Consider the following 20,227-nt stretch of genomic DNA (forward strand, 5'->3'; position numbering starts at 1 on the left):
CACCCTGCTTATTTAACTTATATGCAGAGTACATCATGAGAAACCCTGGGCTCGATGAAGCACGAGCTGGAATCAAGATTGCCAGAATAAATATCAATAACCTCAGATATGCAGATGACACCACACTTATGGCAGAAAGTGAAGAAGAACTAAAGAGCTTCTTGATGAAAGTGAAAGTGGAGAGTGAAAAAGTTGGCTTAAAGCTCAACATTCAGAAAACTAAGATCATGGCATCTGGTCCTATCACTTCATGGGAAATAGAAGGGGAAACATTGGAAACAGTGGCTGACTTTGTATTTTTGGGCTCCAAAATCACTGCAGATGGTGACTGCAGCCATGAAATTAATAGACGCTTACTCCTTGGAAAGAAAGTTATGACCAACCTAGACAGCATACTAAAAAGCAGAGACATTACTTTGTCAACAAAGGTCCATCTAGTCAAGGCTATGGTTTTTCCAGTAGTCGTGTATGGGTGTGAGAGTTGGACTATAAAGAAAGCTGAGCACCGAAGAATCGATGCTTTTGAACTGTGGTGTTGGAGAAGACTCTTGAGAGTCCCTTGGACTGCAAGGAGATCCAACCAGTCCATCCTAAAGGAGATCAGTCCTGGGTGTTCATTGGAAGGACTGATATTGAAGCTGAAACTCCAATACTTTGGCCACCTGATGCGAAGAGCTGACTCATTTGAAAAGATCGTGATGCTGGGAAAGATTGAGGGTGGGAGGAGAAGGGGACAAGACGACTGAGGATGAGATGATTGAATGGCATCACCGACTCATTGGACACGAGTTCGGGTAAACTCCGGGAGTTGGTGATGGACAGGGAGGCTTCGTGTGGTGCAGTTCATGGGGTTGCAAAGTGTCAGACACGACTGAGCAACTGAACTGAACTGAGTAAGTCATACTTTTTATTTCATTGATGAATCATTGATGATGATTTGTATTATTTTTGTTTTAACTCAGCTCATTTCTGTGCTCAGCCTAACCACACTGGTTAGAATTAGTGTGGGAGTGGATGGGTGATCAGTGCTCCTGCTGGAGGCAAGGTTGAGTGTAGCTCAGGTCATATAAGATCCCTCCTTTCAGAGAGAAGAGGGCTGCTTCTCAAGGTTGGAGGTGGGGAGCGTCTCTCTGGGGGTTTGTGAAAAACTTACCTTGTCATTTGTTGAGTTCTTTATGATTCATCACATATAAGAGAAAATGTATCACAATGAAAACGGTGTAATTTTCAAAGGCATTGATTAAATTACAGTTACACTTTAGATCCAAGTCCGCAATAGGGTGTCCGTGTCGGGGGGTTGTTCAGACTCGCTGTATTTTCAGGGTTGAATCCACACGACTTGGTGTCAGGCTGAGTGGGAGGAGACGGCAGTGGACACCATGCGTTTCCGTCCGTGCTACTGGATGGAATTGTGGGGTCACTGGGAAGGGCCTGCCGGGGGAGGGTCACACTTCCTGCAGGGTCCATGCTCTCTCTCTCCATCTGGTGTCCAGCCCTTCTTTCTCTGTGGGACCCATAGCTTCTCCCAGGTTTTCTTGAAGCCACCTTTCTCTGATGTGGGTCTTCGGGGTCCAGACGGGGTTCCGAGGAGGAGCACGGAGGAGAGTGGGAAGGAGTGGGCACAAGTGGAGAAGGTTTGTGCTCGGGGAGTTAGGTTTCAGCAGGGCTGTCGGTGGTCAGCGGCAGGGGGCACCATGAGGGGTGCAGAGAGCAGCTGCAGGAGAGGGTGCGGGAGGGCACGTCTGCCGTCGGGAGGCTGCAGGGCTCCAGGCTGCTGGTGGCTGCACACATGGTGAGACGTCACATTCGAGCACCTGAAGGGAGAGCCAGGCTTGCGACTGAACCACTGGGAAGACAGGGAGTCCTGCCGATGGGGTTGAGGCAGGGAGCACGGTGGCAAGTTCATGAGATGCCGGTCGGTGTGCAGGTGCCAACCAGGGTGGGCGATGGATGGGACATGCTGGGATGAGCGCCCAAGCGGCAGCCAGCAAGTCCACAGCTCATGGGGTGGTCCGTGGGAAGGTGTTTTGGAGCTGGACTCTGCACACACGGTTGTGTATGGTGTGACCTGTGTGCTTGGGGGCTGCAGTGTTTAGTTGGGGAGCTTGGACAGGGCCACGTGAGGATAAATCTTAATCCTGGTCAGTGTCCTTTAGTGCTGAACGCACTGACTAGGCACCACAGGGCCCTAGGGTTTTAGGAGCTCAGGAGGTTTACAGACGCTTGGGTGGCTGTGGAAAGTTCCATGAGGAAAGTGAAACTGGAGGTGGGCAGTGGGGGCCAGTGGGCAGAGGGCAGGGAGGTGGGGCGAGGGCTGGCAGGCCACGGTAGGCGCCCCAGGACCGGCGCGTCAAGGGCCTGTCTTCAGGAGCTATGCGACGGCCTTCAGGCGGTTCAGACTCACTGCTCTTCGCAGGACAGTGTTCCAGGTAGGTAATCAACGTAGATGTTTCCTGTTCAAGAGAGCTAGAGAAACAAAATGGGTGAACGTCAGTACAAAATTAATTATTTTCAAATAAAAAGCACACACAGATAAGTATTTGAAAACAGTACCCTGTGCCCACTGGTTTGACATCCTGAAATAAGATTTTATTTTGAGCTGAATAACAGTTTTTTGCTAAAAGTCTTAGCACCATCTAACACGACACACCAAGCCGCGTTTACGGGTGGGATCTCTGTTGATGGTGACGAGAGACCATGGCTTCCTGTAGCAGGTCCATTCCTTCCTCAGCCTTTTATTTACTCAGAGACAAGGTAAACTGAAGAGGGCAAAAAATTAAAACCATGTAAAAGATCATCTGAAAACATAAAAACAGCGTTTGTAGCTTAGTCTAAAATATGTATGAAAAGCTCTATACACATGCTATGCTATGCTAAGTTGCTTCAGTCGTGTCCGACTCTGTGTGACCCCACAGACGGCAGCCCACCAGGCTCCCCCGTCCCTAGGATTCTCCAGGCAAGAACACTGGAGTGGGTTGCCATTTCCTCCTCCAGTGCATGAAAGTGAAAAGTGAAAGCGAAGTCGCTCAGTCATGTCTGACTCTTAGCAACCCCATGGATTGCAGCCTACCAGGCTCCTCCATCCATGGGATTTTCCAGGCAAAAGTACTGGAGTGGGGTGCCATTACCTTCTCCGCTATACACATGAATCAGGCCTAAAAGTGCTAAATTCAAAAATTCTCGTGAAAAATTTCCTGTTATGGGAAATAATCGTAATTCCACTGCATTGCTTTTATGGGTTTCTGCAATATAACTTACTATTGACTTATGACTTATGGCTGAAGTATTTTAAGTAGTTAAAAAAAATTCTGGCAGCTTAAATTTTTTAATACTGGAGTACAGTCAGTTAACAATGTTGTGATAGTTTCAGATGAACAGTGAAGGGACTCAGCCACGTATATGCATGTATCCATTGTCCCCCAAACTCTGCTCCCATCCAGGGCTGCCACATGACATTGAGCAGAGTTCTCCATGTTTTACAGTAGATACTCGTTGATTGTGCATTTTAACTATAGCAGTGTGTACATGTCCATTCCAAACTCCCTAACTGTCAGCCCCGCCCCTCCATCTGGGGCAGTAGTTAGTTCTATAAGCTTGTCTCTTTCTGTTTTCTAAGTTCATTTGTATCATTTCTTTCTAGATTCCACATTAATGGATGTCATACAATATTTCTCCTTGTCTGTCTGTCTTCACTCAGTAAGACGCTCTCTAGGTCCATCCATGTTGCTAAACATGGCATTATTTCATTCTTTTTAATGGCCGAGTAATGTTCTGTTGCATACATATACCACATCTGTATCCGTTCCTCTGCTTGGACACTTGGGTTGCTTCCACGTCTTGGCTGTTGTAAACAGTGCTGCAGTGAACACTGGCGTGCATGTATCCTTTCAGATCATGTTTTTCTCCGAGTATATGCCCAGGAGTGGGACTGCAGGGGCGTGTGGGAGCTCTGTTTTTAGTGTTTTAAGGAACCTGCGTACTGCTCACCACAGTGGCTTCACCAGTTTACATTCCCAACTGCAATGTTGTAGGGAGGAGAATCTAAAGTTCTAATGTTCTAATTTTGCTACATTTTCTTCCAGTATAGATCCTGAACAGATTATATTCTGCTGTGTATTTAAAAAGAAAAACATTTACTCAGAAAAACATTGATTTTTAAAATCTGATGTTTCTAAATTGTGCAGACTTTTATGAACAAATCAGTCTAGCTATCAAAAAAACTGAGAAACTTTTTTCCTTTATACATATAGATATAGAAAACATATAAATAGATATAGAAATAGATTGAGATTTTGGATGATTTTCTTTTGCTTCCTGTTAGCTCTTTTTTTGGGGGGGGGTATCATCTAAGGCTCTGGAGTTTATGGTGTCAGCTTTGATGAACTTTAATTTAGAAGTGTCGAGTATGAGGAGCCGTGCTTTCCTTTTAGATTCCATCACTTTAAAGACACTGTATTGTATGGATTTATGGTCACAACATTGTAATTTTAACATATGTGTTCATTTTATTTCATGTAGTTAAACATATTTTCTTTGGGATTTTCATTTTAGAGACTGTCATGGAGTTCCTTGAGAAACTGTCTGACAAACTCTCCGAAAGGTTCGTTTTTTTTTTTTTAATTTCGCTTTTTAGAGTACACGTGATTTAGCTTTTCTTCTTCTTTTCTTTTAAAGACTTTTAAAGATTTATTAAAAGAATTAGGAAGTGACCCATGAAGAATATGGTGTTGGCATATCGGGTCGGATCTTACACTGACAGTGAGCTGTACTTTGAAAGCTCACAACCCTCCTCTGGGGGTGACTGTCCCGAACGCTTGGGCCGTCCTCTGTAACTAACTAACCAGTCGTCTTCAGGAACTCATTACTGAGGTGGACTGTTTAAAATCTCCCAAACCTTTTTTGAAACTATGTATTTTAGCTTGTAATGAGCTGGTCACCTAGTCTTGCTCTTCTTTGGGCATAAATAACGGGTGGCTCACGTCTGCTGTGTTGTGTGTTAGAGTGCCCAGTGTTTGTAGCTCAAGGCTCTCTGCTCTTGGTGGTCCCTCTGCCACAGTGCCGGCCTTCCCCCTGCCCAGCCCCCCTGGCCTGGTCCTTGCCACTCTGGTCGTGCTTCTCTGTGGGCTGAGCCCCCAGGAGCCTTCAGACCCCCAGCACGAGGCCTCCAGCACGAGGCTCGGCAGGGTCGTGGAGGACCGCGGTCTTGGCTCTCCTGTGGAGCTGTCTAACCCCTGTTCGCTCCTTGACTGCACCCGCATGTTAAATTTTAGCTCCAATTTTCAGTTTGCGTTATAAACTACTGCCTTAGAACCCAGTCCTCTCTACTTTGCATTATATTTATTAGTTCTGAAATGATCTTTCTTATTCTTAATGCAGTGAGCTGTTGTGGCTTTGATAGAATGAAGTAGTGTCAGTTATGCAGTTATGGGAGAATTTATTCTACTTTGCTAGTTAAGCTTTATTTGTTCTTTTTTCACTTGTTTGTAGCTATAGATATTTTAAGCAAACATTATCTTCAGATTTTTTTAGTGAAGATTTTTAAATTACATTTAGTGAACTATATTTTTTAATTATAGAAGCTAATTCTAACCAAAACTTCATATTCTGTAAATATTAAGTCCATGTGTGATTACGGCCCAGCTGGTTTTTTGATAGGGGAAAATGATAAGTGGTAATCTTAAGTAAAATCTTCTTTTAGAGAAATTAAATTGTTAGTCTCTTTTTTAAAGTATAGCTTTATAAAGTGATTTGAAGCTTACTGATGAATACTTTGCATATTCTATAACACTTAAATTTTCCAAATTTTAGTACTTTAAGACAAATATCCGCTTTTTAAGGTAAAAATTACAGAAGTTTACTGATGTATGTATCACTGTCTCTTCTAACACATGTAAAATTTGGATTAATACTAGTTTACATTTTTACTACAAATGACTACTACTATCATGATTACTGGAAAGGAGCAGAAGCAAACTCGTCTTTTATAATCTACTTGTGAAAATTTTGTCCTCACAACTAATGATAAACCTGTTTTACAGAACTATGAAAGATTTTGAGATGATTCGAGGGATGAAAATGAAACTAAACCCTCAAAATTCTGTAAGTGGCCATGCTGAGTTTCTTTTCCTTTTACTATTTATTTGTCTCCCTGGGTGTTAGTCGCGGTGCGGGGGACCCTTGGGGTGGGCTCTGCAGTTGCGGCTCGCGGGCTTAGTTGCTCTGTGCCGTGTGGGATCTTCGTTACCCAGTCAGGGATCGAACCCACATCCCCTACGTTGGCAGGCGGATTCTCCACCGTTGGATCACCAGGAAAGTCCAGAGGTATTTCTATTATAAACAGTCTGTTGGCTGAGGGCTCTGTCTTTTGGCGCTGGGAACCATTTCCCGCTCTGCGCTGTCACCAGGGCCCTGGCTGCGGTCGTCTCTCTTCTCCCAGGTGACGCGTGTGCCTGAGGAGCTGGTTTTATGGCCCTTGCCCTGCTCCCTTCTTGTATCCCAACTGCTTTCCTGGTGCCGCGGCTCTGAGTTAGATGCTGGAAGGCCTTGGGGCTCCTCTGGAGGGAGTTTTCTGATGGGCCTTGTCTGCCCCCGCCCCCCGCCCCCCCCCCCACCCCCTGCCCAGCTTTGTTTAACATTTTCAGAGAGTTCTCAGACTGTCTTCCCATTTCCTAGCTTTCCCCCCACACTCTGCTTGACCTGCGGGCCCTTTGTCTTCCGCTGCCCTGGGGCCCCAGCCATTGTCTTCTGCCCCCACCAAGGCCTGCAGTGCCCCTGTGCTCCTCTCATTCACTTGCTGCTTTGCTTTCCCTTCATTTATTTTATTTTTATTTTTTACTGAAGTGTAGCTGATTTACAGAAATGGCAACCCACTCCAGTGTTCTTGCCTGGAGAATCCCAGGGACAGGGGAGCCTGGTGGGCTTCCATCTATGGGGTCGCACAGAGTCGGACACGACTGAAGCGACTTAGCAGCAGCAGTAGCTGGTTTACAGTGTTGTTCTTTACTTTTAAACTGTGGCTGACATCTGTGGCTCCAATACTTTGGCCAGCTAATCCAAAGAGCTGACTTATTTGAAAAGGCCCTGATGCTGGGAAAAATTGAGGGCGGGAGGAGAAGGGGACGAGATGACAGAGGATGAGATGGTTGGATGGCATCACCGACTCAATGGACATGAGTTTGAGTAGGCTCCGGGAGTTGGTGATGGACAGGGAGGCTTGGCATGCTGCAGTCCATGGGATCACAAAGAGTCGGACACAACTGAGCGACTGAACTGACTGACTGACATCTGTGGGCCAGCAGATGCTATGCGTCTGGGTCAGGAGAGGAGATGGTGTCTAAACTGAACCTTTCGGACCCCGTTCTTAAGAACGGACTCCCTGTTCGTAGAGCTCTGCTCAGAGCCTGGAGTTGTGTTTCTAAGCAGTATACTCTCCAGGAGGTGCTGTTGAGTGACTCAGAGGACAGTTCATGAGGGACTGCTGCACAGCAGGCAGAGCTCGGGGCTGGGACACTGTAGGAAAAGGGAAACACAGCCTGCCTTCCCGAAGCTTACACCTGGGGTGGAGCGAGAGTGAAGACAGCAAGAGTCTGCCTGCACGGCCCTGCCCGGGTTGGGGCTCGAGAGGGAACAGTGCAGGCAGGCGGGTGGAGGGGCCGTCTTGTAAGGCCTGGGCAGTGGTGACCCCTCCAGGGAGATGGCACAGAGCAGCCCTGGGAGAAGCGAGAGGCCCGCGACAGCCAGGGACGAAGCCCAGGCAGAGAGGAGCACGAGAGGCCGGCGCAGGCCAGGCCTGGCTCACAGGGGCTGGGCTCAGGGGTGTGTGAGGGCAGATGGAAGGTGGGGACGCACTGGGGGCCAGCACACATGGACTGTGCACCTGAGCCAGGCTGACTGCGTCCGGCCCGGCTGCTGCCCTCTGTCACCTGCCAGCCTGCCCCCCAGGGGAGGATGGCCCCTGCAGAGTTCCCAGCTCTGTTACCGCTCTGCAGCCGGCATCAGGAACGATTGTTCAAGTGCTTCTTGATGACATGTCTTCTTTGCCAAGTTCAGGAATTCTGCCGCGGCTTGGTCTGAACTGCTGCTTTCATTCCTGGGATCCACGCTAAGCTTCCTGTGTAGGTCCAGAAAGGGCCCTAGTCATGCTTTTAGTTCCCCGACCTCCCTGCACTGTCCTATGGATTAACATATGGGCCACATCTGGGGTAGATTTCAACGTGGCTAGTTTCATCTATTAATGTCGACTTTTAGAAGTTCACATTTTAGAATGACATTTGTCTGCCTTTTCCCCCAATTCTGCAAGTATAGCTGATTTCTGCCTCTCAGCTCATTGATTACAGGAAAGGCAGAGTAGAGAGTAAGGAATGAAATTCTTGCCAGATGATGAGTTCCTAGGGTTTTTATAAAACTTTCCTGATACAGTAACAGATTACATTTTATAAAATGGCTGCATTATTGATGAAAACTGAAATCATCCCAGCTTTCCTAACGGTGAGTGTCTCTGCTGCAGGAATTGATGCCCTGGGACCCCCCGTACTACAGCGGACTGATTCGGGCTGAGAGGTGCGTGTCTGGAGAAGTGCTCCCGTGTGAGAAGGCAGGATCGATGTGTCTTGAGCATCTGCCCACTAACTGGGCAGCTGTGCTTTCACTTGGCACCCACGCGGCCAGCGCCTGCTCGGCGGTCACTCCTGGTCCGGAAGCTGCGCTCTTAGGCCTATCCCCCGTAGCCTGTCCCTGGGCTTCTGTGGTTTCCCTCTGTAGACCCCGTGAGTGTCTCCCCATCTGCCTCTACCCCTGGTGTCTCCCTCACTACCATAGTGATCAGTCGCTGCTCTTCTGAAGAAAAACAGGCCTGAAAACCCTCTTCCAGAGTAGAGACCCACTTCATGATTCAATCCTTCCTTGACTCCTGGTTTATAAATGAAGAGTGAGCTTCACTCCCCTCTAGAAGCTGAAGCTCACAGAAACGTGGCTGCTTCTCCTCGGCAGGTTCAACATCGAGCCTGGTCTCTACTGCCCGTTCTTCTCCCTGGGCGCCTGCATGGAGGGTCTGAGCCTCCTGTTCAACAGGCTGCTGGGGGTCTCGCTGTACGGGGAGCAGCCCGTGAAGGGCGAGGTGTGGAGTGAGGACGTCCGCAAACTGGTGAGTGCCCGGGGCAGAGTGTGCTCCCATCTGCGGGGCCTGGGACCCTGTCCACAGCGCTTTAATCCAGACTGCTGCTCTGGTTCAGGACACTGTGAAAACACTGTTCTCTAGAATCCACTGTTGCAGGAAAGTAGGGTAAACACGTAGCAGCAGAGTTCTTTCTCTGAGACAAAATACTTTTCTGAGGAGTTGGATAGAAGGTTGAACCCACGTGTGCATCGGCGGCTGGGCTGTGGCCCGTGTGCTGGTGTGAGTCCTGGACAGTCACTCCGAGCCTGGGGCTGTCCCATCAGGGCCCACTTTGTGTGAGCTGCCGGTGTTGCTTTTCCTGGTGGGGTTCGAGGGTTTGCGGCCCTCAGGCTTAGTGCTCTGGCTTAGCGCAGCGTACTCTCATCACCGTTTTCTAAGAAGCGTGGATGTCTGCTCGTTGCCTGGCTGTGTTTGGTGATTGTAGATTAAGCTTAGTTACCGAGCAGCCAGCAGTCTCCTGTGCGTCACACGGATGGATAACCTGCAGCGATGCCACGAAGGGAGAAAGTGTAACAGGAGAGGGCCAGGACCCAGTGCAGACGATGGAGGGGCTCGTTCAGGAGGGAGCCCCCTGCATGGGCAGCTTTCCCCAATGCCTTGAGCAGTTCCTGGCACCAAGTGGATGCTTCATGGAGTGCTGGAGTCCCCAGTAATTGAGGTTCTGTCTGGTAGAGGCCCCGCTTATGCAGAGGTGGATGGAGACCCGCTCTCCTTGAGCTGTGCCTCGCGGGGCTGACCCAGGAGGAGGCGTCGCTCCCTGAGCCCACGCTGCCGTGGTTGGTGTGCGAGCGTCCTCACCTCCTGACTGCGGGAGGGGTCACTGTGCTTTCGTCCTGGGCTGGCTCAGGCCCAGGGAAGAGCCATGGCATGGGGGCTGCGGTCAGGACCCAGGGCTTGTTGGGAGGGTTCCTCTCCCATCAGAGTTCGCCAGTCACCCCAGAGACACAGCAGAAGAGGCTGAAGGCACGGTGGACCCACCTTGAGGTGACCTTGGAAGCAGAAAGTCATAAAATGTCTGCATTGGTGGCTGTTGGTGTTCTGAGTGCAGGTTCTGGTGTTTGGAATATGTTTCTACTTTTGGAAGTTGTGATGGCTTCATTCACCAGTAAATCAACCTTTTTTTTCTAGGCCGTGGTTCATGAATCAGAAGGACTGCTGGGATACATTTACTGTGACTTTTTTCAGCGAGCAGACAAACCACACCAGGTGATGCTTTATTTACAAACCAGTCTCTAGAGTGATCAGTAGCTAATGTGTATTAATGTTAACTTTACCTCTCATTTTTGTAGTTACTGATATTTAAAAGACATTAACAGTGGTGACTAAATGTGTACGTTTGAAATGGGGTAGAATTTAAAGACGGCAGAAGTTATGAGGTAGTTACAGAAATGTGTATCTGCTGTTTTCATCTGGGTTGCGGTAGCAATGATTGTAGTGGTGAGTGCTGTTTTAGGAGCCTGTCTGTGTGCCTGCCAGCGCCTGAGCCCTTCTCATGCACCGCTTTCAAAGTTTCCCTCAGCCTTTTGAACTCAGTCCTGATGAGATGAAGACACTGAGGCCAGAGAGCTGAGGTTACTTGCCTAGAGTCACACAGTCAGAGGTGCGGGGGTTGGAGCTGTCCGTACGCAGCACGGGCTTGCTCTAACACTGCACAAGGTGTGTCTCTGAGGGACCTTGTCAACCACCAGTTCACTCCTTGTGTGAAACCGCAGGCCAGGTTTCCAGATCAGTCAGCTTCAGCAGTTTTGGGCAATTGGATTGGAACTGTAAAGAATTCAGATTATAAAGTTATAACAGAAATAATGGTACATTGTATTTAATAGTGATCCATAGTTTCCACAGAGGTTATAACAGACGCTAGTTAACTCTCTGGCGTTTGACACGGTGGAGGGGAGGCTGGTGGAGGTAACCAGTTCTCAGGAGACGTGGCCAGCAGGTCTGCATGGCAGGACCAGAGTCAGGGCCATTGACCGCTGCATCCACTGTTCCTTCACTGTGCTTGAAAGGCTGGAGAGTCCAGGTTCGTGACCTGGGTTCAGGTTTGAGGTGCCATGGCCCTAGCTGTGTGTCCCTGGACACACGACTTAGTGTTTCCAAGACTCGGTTTGTTTTCTCATCTGAGAAATGAAATACCTACCTCGTAGGCTTATGTGAGAAGAAATGATCAACTTTTGTATGTGGACTGAGAAAGTGACTCAGGTTCCGTGCTTTGTGACAGTTGAGAGCTCGTCTCTTCAGGCGATGGAGACGGTGGTGGGGTGTGTGGCCTGTCTCATCGCCAGCCACAGAAGGGGCTCATTAACACCAGCGTCCCTCCCCGCCGTGGCTGCCTTTCTCCCTGCCCTGAGCATCTCGAGCGTCTGAGCTCAGTGGTGACCATGTTTTCAGCTCCTGGAACGTCAGCTCAGCACGTCTTTGGAGTGAATGAATGACTCTGTCAACAGGAGCTCAGAGTATTATCGGTGTTTTTAAGAAAGTAACATTTCAGCAAAGGAGAAAGTGTTGGGGAAAAAGTATAAATAAAAGAATAGAATTAAGGTGACACTTGTACTCACTCATTTTGATAGGACTTTGCATTCATTAAGACTTGCTTACCTTTTAGCTTCTGATCATTTCTTCACTGGTCTCGTTTTCTTAAAGGATTGCCACTTCACCATCCGAGGAGGTCGTTTAAAGGAAGACGGGGACTACCAGCTCCCCGTGGTGGTCCTCATGCTGAACCTGCCCCATTCCTCAAGAAACCTGCCCACGCTATTGACTCCTGGGATGATGGAGAACCTTTTCCATGAGATGGGACATGCCATGCACTCGATGCTGGGACGGACTCGATACCAGCACGTCACTGGTGAGCAGGAGCTCACTCAGTACAGGACTTCGTCCATTGCAGTTCTTTAAATACACGCTTTTCATCTTAGTTGGAAAAAAGCCTTTTGTTTAGAAACCCTGTGGTCATTGATCAGGTGGCTTCATCTTGTCCTTCCACCTGTGATCTGACCCAACCCTCATACATTTTTTCCGTCCATGACGACAGTTCTCACCAAGGCTGTATGAGTGCCTGTCTCTCCAGTTTGTACCATTTTACATTCTGCTGTGTTTTATGTGGAATTTATGTCAGTGGCTGTGTGTGTGAATAAGCACGCCTTCTCAGCTCCAGCACAGGCTTAGCAAGCGAACAAGTGAATGTACACGGCCTCTTTTTATCCAAAACCAGTCAGAAAACTTCAGGGCATCTTGAAAGGCATGGCCAGGCCCTTACTGTCTCTCTTCTGCGTCCCCTGCATAAAGCTGTGGTTTTCTTGCTGATGACAGCCCCCCTCCTCGTCATCTTCTCTAAGCTTGTCATCAGACGGGCCAGCCCTGCACCACCTGGGCAGGTGTGGTTCTTAGTATTCAGCAGCTAACTTTACACACACAGTATTTGGGGAGGAGGAGATATTTTGAAAAGACTGCAGATGGTCTGGACAGAATCATAAAGTGCCACCAACACGTTCTTATAGGACTTGTTACTTTAAGTAATTTTGAGTTTGAAATGTTGCCTTTCTATATTGAGGGTTGACTTTGTTCCAGAAATAGTAGATAAAATACTTTTAAAAGGAATGAGGGATACTGGCTTTTAGTGATGGAATTCAGTGCGTTAAATTAGAATGTGTTCATTGTAAGAATGTTGTAATTTGTGTGCCAGGTGTAGCCCGGTGGAGCTGAAGACAGTTTTGTTTGTAGAGGGTGTGAGCCGTTGCTTTACAAGTGCTTTACCCAGCTGTGCAAATATTTTGTTTTGCTTCTGATACATGGGAAAATGTATGAGATGAGTACAAACTTTCCTGCAAATGTGTGCAATTTTATAGAAGTAAAATATTGATTTAATGAATTAAAGACTATCGTAGTTCATCAGAAGTACACATAAAAATGTAAATGAGCGCCTATGGTGACACTGACATGCTGCCACGATTCCTGCCGACCTCTCCTCTCGCCCCTTCCAGGGACCAGGTGCCCCACGGACTTCGCCGAGGTCCCGTCTATCCTGATGGAGTATTTTGCCAACGATTACCGGGTGGTTCACCAGTTTGCCCGACACTATCAGACGGGCCAGGTAGGGCTGACGCGTGTGTGTCCTTGGGCGTGGTAGGGGCGGCTCCTCGGACCCGCCGGCCAGCACCGAACGCTTGCTGCCTCTTCAGAATATTCTCCAAACCAGACTCCTCCTCCTGTTTCCTGACTCGCTCCCTTCATTTGTCGCTGTTGTGCCGTGAGGGGGACAGGCAGCTGCCCTTGTCATGTGCCAGCAGTGTTGTGTCTGGTCCACACACCATCCCCCTCGGAAGCACTGCGTCCTGTCTCCACAGGGGACAGGCCGTCCCTGGAGCCTCAGTGCTACCTCGGAGAACTTCTGCTCTTCCTGCCCTTTCTGCTTCTGAACGTTTGTTTCTCGGTCTGAATCTGTTGTTTCGTAAACTGTGATGTCATATTTCCCTATAACGTTTAGTTAGCGTCTGTATGAGGCCAAGTCTGAAAATCCCTTAGGTTCTAGTTGTTGTCGTCTAGTCGCTCGGTCGTGTCCAACTCTTGCTACCCCCTGGACGGTAGCCCACCAGACTCCTCTGTCCATGGGGTTCTCCAGGCAAGAATACAGGAGTGGGTTGCCGTTTCCTTCTCCAGGGGATCTTCCCCACCCAGGGATAGAACTTGCCTTTCCTGCATCTCCTGCGTTGGCAGGTGGATTGCTTCCATTGAGCTACCAGGGATGGGTTTAACTAGCACCTTATCGTGTTAGAGATTTTACTTCTGTAGAGGAGGGCTAAGGGAGCCGTGCTTTGTGGTGAATTAGCTCTGAGCTGGCGGTCAGCATCGCGTGTTTCCTGTCCACGTGCCCCCGTCCTCTCAGGGCTTTGATGGCGTGCTGCTTTGTTAGGTGCTGTGTCCCCTCAGTCTGCACCTCCCTGAGTGCCCAGGTACAGTCACGTTCATCTTTGAATCCTCAGCATTTATTTATTTAACTTTTTAAAATGTATCTGTTGCACTTTATATATTATATAACAGGTAATACAGTTAAAGCAATGAAATGAATTAGAAAAAAGACGATAAGTCCATTGGATTTAGAACTCAGTTGTTTGTAGGAAATCTTTACATAGCAAAACTAAGCATCTATGCTCACAGGAGAGCCTCTCAAATCCAAATTTTTTTTTTTCATTTAAAATTTGCTATAGATCTTTATTTGTAGAATCCTCAGCATTTAGAATTGTGCCAAACACAAAAGAAATTGAAGGACTGGGCGGAATCGGTAAAAGGGTCCAAGCCACCTTTGTGACTTCTCTTTCCAGTTAAATCTCTGGATGCATGATGTGAGTTGGCCGTTTCTATTCTTTGGACTTTGTTGTGTCTGTTATTGTCAGTGTAGGGTAATGGCTGAGTTCTGGAGAGCTACTCTGAGTTACTCTCTATCATACTCTATTTGAGTTTGTTAAAAGGACAAGATAGAAGGATTAGTAATCCAGTCAGCTACCTGTTCGTCAGCCTGCAGAGAGTTGCGCTGGGGATTATATAAACTCAGCCAAGAACACAGACGCACGTAGCCCCTCGCACGGCAGCACGTCCACCCCGGCTACACACTCGGGGCTGGGAATGGGGCGGAGACCTGACTGCGCTCCTCCTTGAAGCCTGAATCGGTGGACACTGAGGGACAGTGGTGTGAGGGTGGCCGGTGAAGGGTGGGGAGACTAGAGGTGGCCCCTGAGAGCCGTGCAGAGGTGTCTAAGAAACCAAGGGCAGCGGGAAAGGAGCTGTCTGAGGAGCTTAGGCTTGTAAGAGGCCTGGACACACGCACAAAGGGCAACTGCAGCCGAGCAGCGTGGACCCTTCAGAGTAACGCTGAAATTCACCACAGATAATGAGTTTACAATTACTGTTGTCCCTTTCCAGAACAGTCAGGAAAACAAAGAAGGGCTAGAACCCCTGCTTGGAGGGTGATGTACCATCTCTGAAAAGTTCCTATTTTAATCTTGAATTCTTCAGTCAGAAGAACCATTTTTGAACAAGATCACTTCAAGAAAAGAGTATGAAGTGAAGTCCGCAACTCCTCTTCAGAGATGAGACCAGAGGAAAGCAGCAAGCTGCTCTGGATTAATTCCAGGCTCAGACTCAGGAGGGACACCCAGCGGGCTGAGGGCTCACAGACACAGCGTCCACGACAGGAAACCATCCTGTGATTCCATGGAGACGGACGAGCCCGCCAGAGGCACGGGGCACAGGTGCACAGGGGGCTTGCTCTTCCCATTGCTGATTAAATGCCAAGTGGCTGGATATTTACATTCCGAGGGCAGGTCTCGCCCAAGGGCAAGAGTTCATTCCCCCAAATCTAAGCCTCTGTAGATAAATAACATGAAGGCCCGGAAGAGCACTTGTGGGCGCATCTTTGTGCTTCGTTTCCTGCCCCCCTGGTCTCCCCGCTGGCCGCCTGGTGCATCCAGAGGCTCTCAGAGTCGGGGTAATGTCTCCATGACTTATCAACCCCTCCCAGTCTTTTATCTGAACTCAGCATCCCAGAGCCAGCAGGTTCCTGTGGTCGAGGAATTAGAAGTATGCCTCTCAGGTCCACGGGTGGCTCACAGCTGCCAGAGGAAGCAAACCCCAGGGCTGCTCATTCAAGGTTCAGACTGTCTTGACAGTGTCAGGGGTGCAGCAGGGCTTGTTGCAAATTAATCTTAAAACCAGTAGCGCAGAAATACAGATTTGGTGGCAGCTCATATGAAAGGGTCCAGGTTTTTACACGTGATGAACCCAATGCGGCTTGGCGATCGGGAGGAAGCTCCTTCGATCTTGGTGCCCGTGGGCTGTGTTGCAGGGCCCGTGGTGTCCGAGGAGCTGGGGTGTGTCTTTCCTCTCTGTGCTTGTGGGCTGTGGCCTGGAGCCTGACCCCTTCCAGGTGCTGCCATCGAGCGCAAGGTTAACTGTGAATGGCCTGCTTGTCTGGAAGCATGGCTCTGTCCTCCCTTAGACGTCTCCACACACAGCTCCTTTCCATCCTGGCAAAATGCACAGGAGGTAAAACACGCCAGGTTAACTGCGTGTCAGCAATGTTTTGGGGTCAGTGCGCCCAGGCACCATGCTCCCCTCTTGCCACCAACCACCACCCCCGCCTGATGCTGTCCATCCTGCAGAGCTGGGGCTGTGCGCATCAGACACCGAGTCTCTTCTCCCTTCCCCAGCCCTGTCAGCCGCCAATCTGCTCTGTCTCCCGGAGTCCGACTCTTCTGGGGACCTCACTGAAGTGGATCATGCAGCATTTGTCTCTTGTAGTTTATCTCATTTAGCACAGTGTCTCAGGGTTCATCCCAGCGGTGGCCTGCTCACAACAGCTTTCCTTTTAAGGCTGGGTTGCCATCTTTGTGTGGGTGAACCAAGATGTTCAGCCTTTCTTCTGCTGATGGACACCTATGTTGCTTCCATCTTTTGGCTGCAGTTGTTTTGGCTGCTCGCCACTCAGAGACAAGTGCTGGTGGGAATGGAAGGTTGCTTTAATCAGGAGGCAGCAGCCTGGGGGAAGGTGGACTCCTGTCCCAGAATCCCCTTCAGAGAGTCTGCTCAGCGGTGAGGGTTTCTGAAGGGAGGGAGGGGAGTGATCTCAGTTAATCTTTGAGGTAGGGGTCAGAGTCAAAGCCAGCCCTGCTTCCGCCCCCGTGTGCAGACTGGTGGACTCCTCTCAGTCTCTCTTTAGACTGTTTACACAGTCTTTGCTCGCGAGGCTCCTGAAGGGAAAGTGATCTGGTCGTCTGTCGATTCCTTGTTCTTCATTTCCTCTTCTTTAAGGAAAGAAGCAGCAGGTTATGGGAGGCATTGTGTAAACCAAAGATTGGAAAGGTGCGCTGGGGCTGGAGGTGAGCTACAGGGTAGCTTTGCTTCGGGGACAGGGTGTGAGGTCCCTGCGGAGAGCCGTGCTACAAGGGCTGCCTGTGGGGAACTGCCTACAGGCCCCTGTGCACCGGCGTTTCTGCAGGATCAGGGCCGGGGTCCGTCTTCCATAACGTCTCACACTGAACCAGGGCGTCATCCTCTTGGAGTGGAGATGGGGCTGGAGCTTCTCCCTACTGACAGTGTTAGTTTTCTGCTCACACTCAGGCACAACAAGCTGCAGTTACTCTGATGCCTTGACTGGTAGGAGAAGCGGGGCTCCTCCTGCTCTTGAGGCTGGGTCTTGGAATAATCGTGAAGCCAGAGGTCAGTGCTAGTCAGGCTGGAGCCGCTGGTGTCACGGTGCAGTCTGGTCGTCGTGAGCATAGCCTCGCTGCCCCGCAGGTGAAGGGGCTCGTTGTGAATCCCAGATGCCCACTCACTCCCCTCGGTAGTCCCCAGGGTTTACACGCTCTGTGCCAGGAGCCGGAGTGAGGGCAGCTGGGTCCTTGTCCCTGCAGCCCAGCAGCGCACCGCCCCTCTGCAGGGCCTGCCCCTCCCTGACCCCTCTGTCTGGTCCCCTTCCCCCCAGTACCCCTCAGTGCATCTCAGGCTCCGGGGGCTCTTCTTTTCCTCGTGGGGTGACAGGAACATACGGGACCTAGAAAGCACCCTGAGAAGAGGCTGCCACTTCGTGTAAAATTGAGAACTTTCCTCTTAGGAAATATGTAAGAATCAGGTTTTAGACCAGAAGAAGAAGTTGCAGTCTGTCCTACAATATTTGAAGGACACCATGTAGAGGAACAGGATAGAACTGCCCTGTATTGTCTCAGAAAAAGTATAACCTGGAGCAGTAGAGGGAAAACAGGCAAAGCTGATTTCAGTTCAGTGGATTCTTCTTGGAAAGGATCGGAAAGGAGATGCCTCTGAAAGTTTTTTGTTTTTTTTTGCTTTGCCTTTCCTGGTGGAACCTTTTTTAAGAAATAATTTTGTTCGCTTATTTTTGGCTGTGCTGGGTTTTCGTTGCTGTGCAGGCTTTTCTCTGGTTGTGGCGAGGGGGGCTCCACTCCTCTCTAGTTGCAGTGCGGGGGCTTCTCACTGTGCTGGCTTCTCTTGCTGTGGAACTCAGGCTCCAGGTGCATGGGCTCAGGAGTTGTGGTTCCCGGGCTCTGGAGCGCAGGCTCAGTAGTTGTGGCCTGCAGGCTTATTTGCTCCGTGGCATATGGGATCTTCCTGGATCAGGGCTCGAATCTGCATCTCCTGCCTTGGCAGGCGGGTTCTCTACCACTGAGCCATGAGGGAAGCCCAACAGTTAGTGCATTTTTCTGCCTCTTTTGGGTGGTTCTTTTCTGTTTATCTAGGTATGTCATGAATGTTGGTATTAATGCTAGGCCCCCTTCACATGCCAGGACTGGGCGACATTGGTTCTAGCTTATTTATTGTAACACACACGCCAGGACTAGATGATGCTGGTCCTAACTTACTGTTACTTGTTTCTTGTAACACAGCACTGGCTTGGTTTGCTTGTATTTTGTGTTTGGAGGATCTTCTGCGTCTGGTGAGGGATTGGCTTGTGGTTTTCTGGGTCTTCTCACTCTCATGGTGTGGGCATTAAGTAGATCCCGTTTCATAAGACGGGCTGCAGAGCTCCTCCTCCTCCTTACGGGCACTTTTATGAAATAGTAATAATCTGTTTCGTGAAACTTGGTCAGAATTCATCTATAAAACTGTTCAGGGTCTGTCATTTTCTCTGTGGGAAGATTTAAATAACTGATTTCCTTCATAGTCACAGGACTCTTTGGCCTTCTTTAATTCCGAAGTAAACTTTGCTAACTTGTAATTTTCCAGAAATGTGTCTGTTAACCCAAGTTTTCGAGTTTATTGGCATAAAGTTATTTACAGCCTCTTTCATGCTTCAGGTCCTGCGCTTCTGTCTGCCTCATTCCTAATACTCTCCTCTCGTTTTCTTCTCTGTTAATCTTGCAGAAGGTTGGTGTCATTGTTGGTATCAGGAGTCGTTGCCGAGAGCTCACAGTCGCCTTGTTTACGCTCCCTGTCTTGTTTGCTTCAGTTACTGTTTCTGTTTTTATGATTATTCTCTCCCTTCTTCCCCCAGTTTCTTAAGGTGGACACTTAGCTGACTAGGTTTCGATTTTATCTGACATGCGTTTACACTTTAATGCTGTAAATTTAAACTATGTGATGAGATGGCTGGATGGCATCACTGACTCGATAGACATGAGTCTGGGTGAACTCTGGGAGTTGGTAATGGACAGGGAGGCCTGGCGTGCTGCGATTCATGGGGTTACAAAGAGTCGGACACGACTGAGCGACTGAACTGAACTGAACTGACGCAGTATTTTGGCTGCATGCCATGATTTTCATACAAAATATTTCAAATGTTGCTTGTTTCCACTGTAATTTCCTCTTTTGGTTGTTTCAAAGTGTAGTTTAAATTTTTTAAATCTTTGCAGAGGAGGTTTTTTTTTTTTTTTTTTTTTTTGTCATTGTGTCTGTGCTCAGTTTTGTCCAACTCTTTGTGACCCCACGGACTGCAGCCCGCCAGGCTCTTCTGTCTGGGATTGTCCAGGCAGGAATGCTGGAGTGGGCTGGCATTTCCTTCTCCAGGGCATCTTCCCGACCCAGGGATCAAACCCACATCTTTGTGTTTCCTGCATTGGCAGGCAAGTTCTTCACCACTGAGCTACCTGGGAAGCCCAGTCTTTTTATTATTGATATCCAATTAGTGCAACTGGTATTGATTTTTACATTTTATTGATACTTTATGGCCCAGTGTGTCATCCATTTCTGAAATGTTTTGTTTGTGCTTGAGGACACTGTGTATTTTCTAACTGTTGAGCTTGGGGTTTCGTGCCCTTCTGTTAAGTTCTCCTTTCAGTTGTGCTGTTTAGATTTTTGATGGCTAACTTCTGTGACCTAGCAAAAGACTGAGAGATGGAAGGAAGGCTTCCACTAGGATGCAGCTTATATCATTTTTCCTCTTGGTTTTATCTCTTTTATTTTTAACTATTGAGACTTTATTTAAAGCAATTTTAGGTTCACAGCAAAATTGAGGGGAAAGTGTACAGACTTGCCACCCCTGTCCCGACTCAGGCACAGCCTCCCCATGGTGGTCAGCATCCCCATGCGGTAAGGGGCGTGGAGAGG

At 48.8% G+C, this 20,227-nt stretch overlaps 1 protein-coding gene across 1 annotated transcript in view; it reads left to right on the forward strand.

Moving 5' to 3' along the window:
* The window catches only part of MIPEP (mitochondrial intermediate peptidase), an 85,835-nt gene that overhangs the window by 20,819 nt on the left and 44,789 nt on the right, over positions 1–20,227 (forward strand). The window contains exons 8-14 of the mRNA XM_002691846.6: positions 4,552–4,600; positions 6,039–6,099; positions 8,507–8,559; positions 8,989–9,142; positions 10,304–10,381; positions 11,816–12,020; positions 13,156–13,265. Of these exons, the coding sequence (XP_002691892.2) occupies positions 4,552–4,600; positions 6,039–6,099; positions 8,507–8,559; positions 8,989–9,142; positions 10,304–10,381; positions 11,816–12,020; positions 13,156–13,265 (710 nt within the window). The remainder of the gene's footprint in view (positions 1–4,551; positions 4,601–6,038; positions 6,100–8,506; positions 8,560–8,988; positions 9,143–10,303; positions 10,382–11,815; positions 12,021–13,155; positions 13,266–20,227) is intronic.

Source organism: Bos taurus, chromosome 12 (assembly GCF_002263795.3).
Source record: "Bos taurus isolate L1 Dominette 01449 registration number 42190680 breed Hereford chromosome 12, ARS-UCD2.0, whole genome shotgun sequence".
Lineage (NCBI taxonomy): Eukaryota > Metazoa > Chordata > Mammalia > Artiodactyla > Bovidae > Bos > Bos taurus.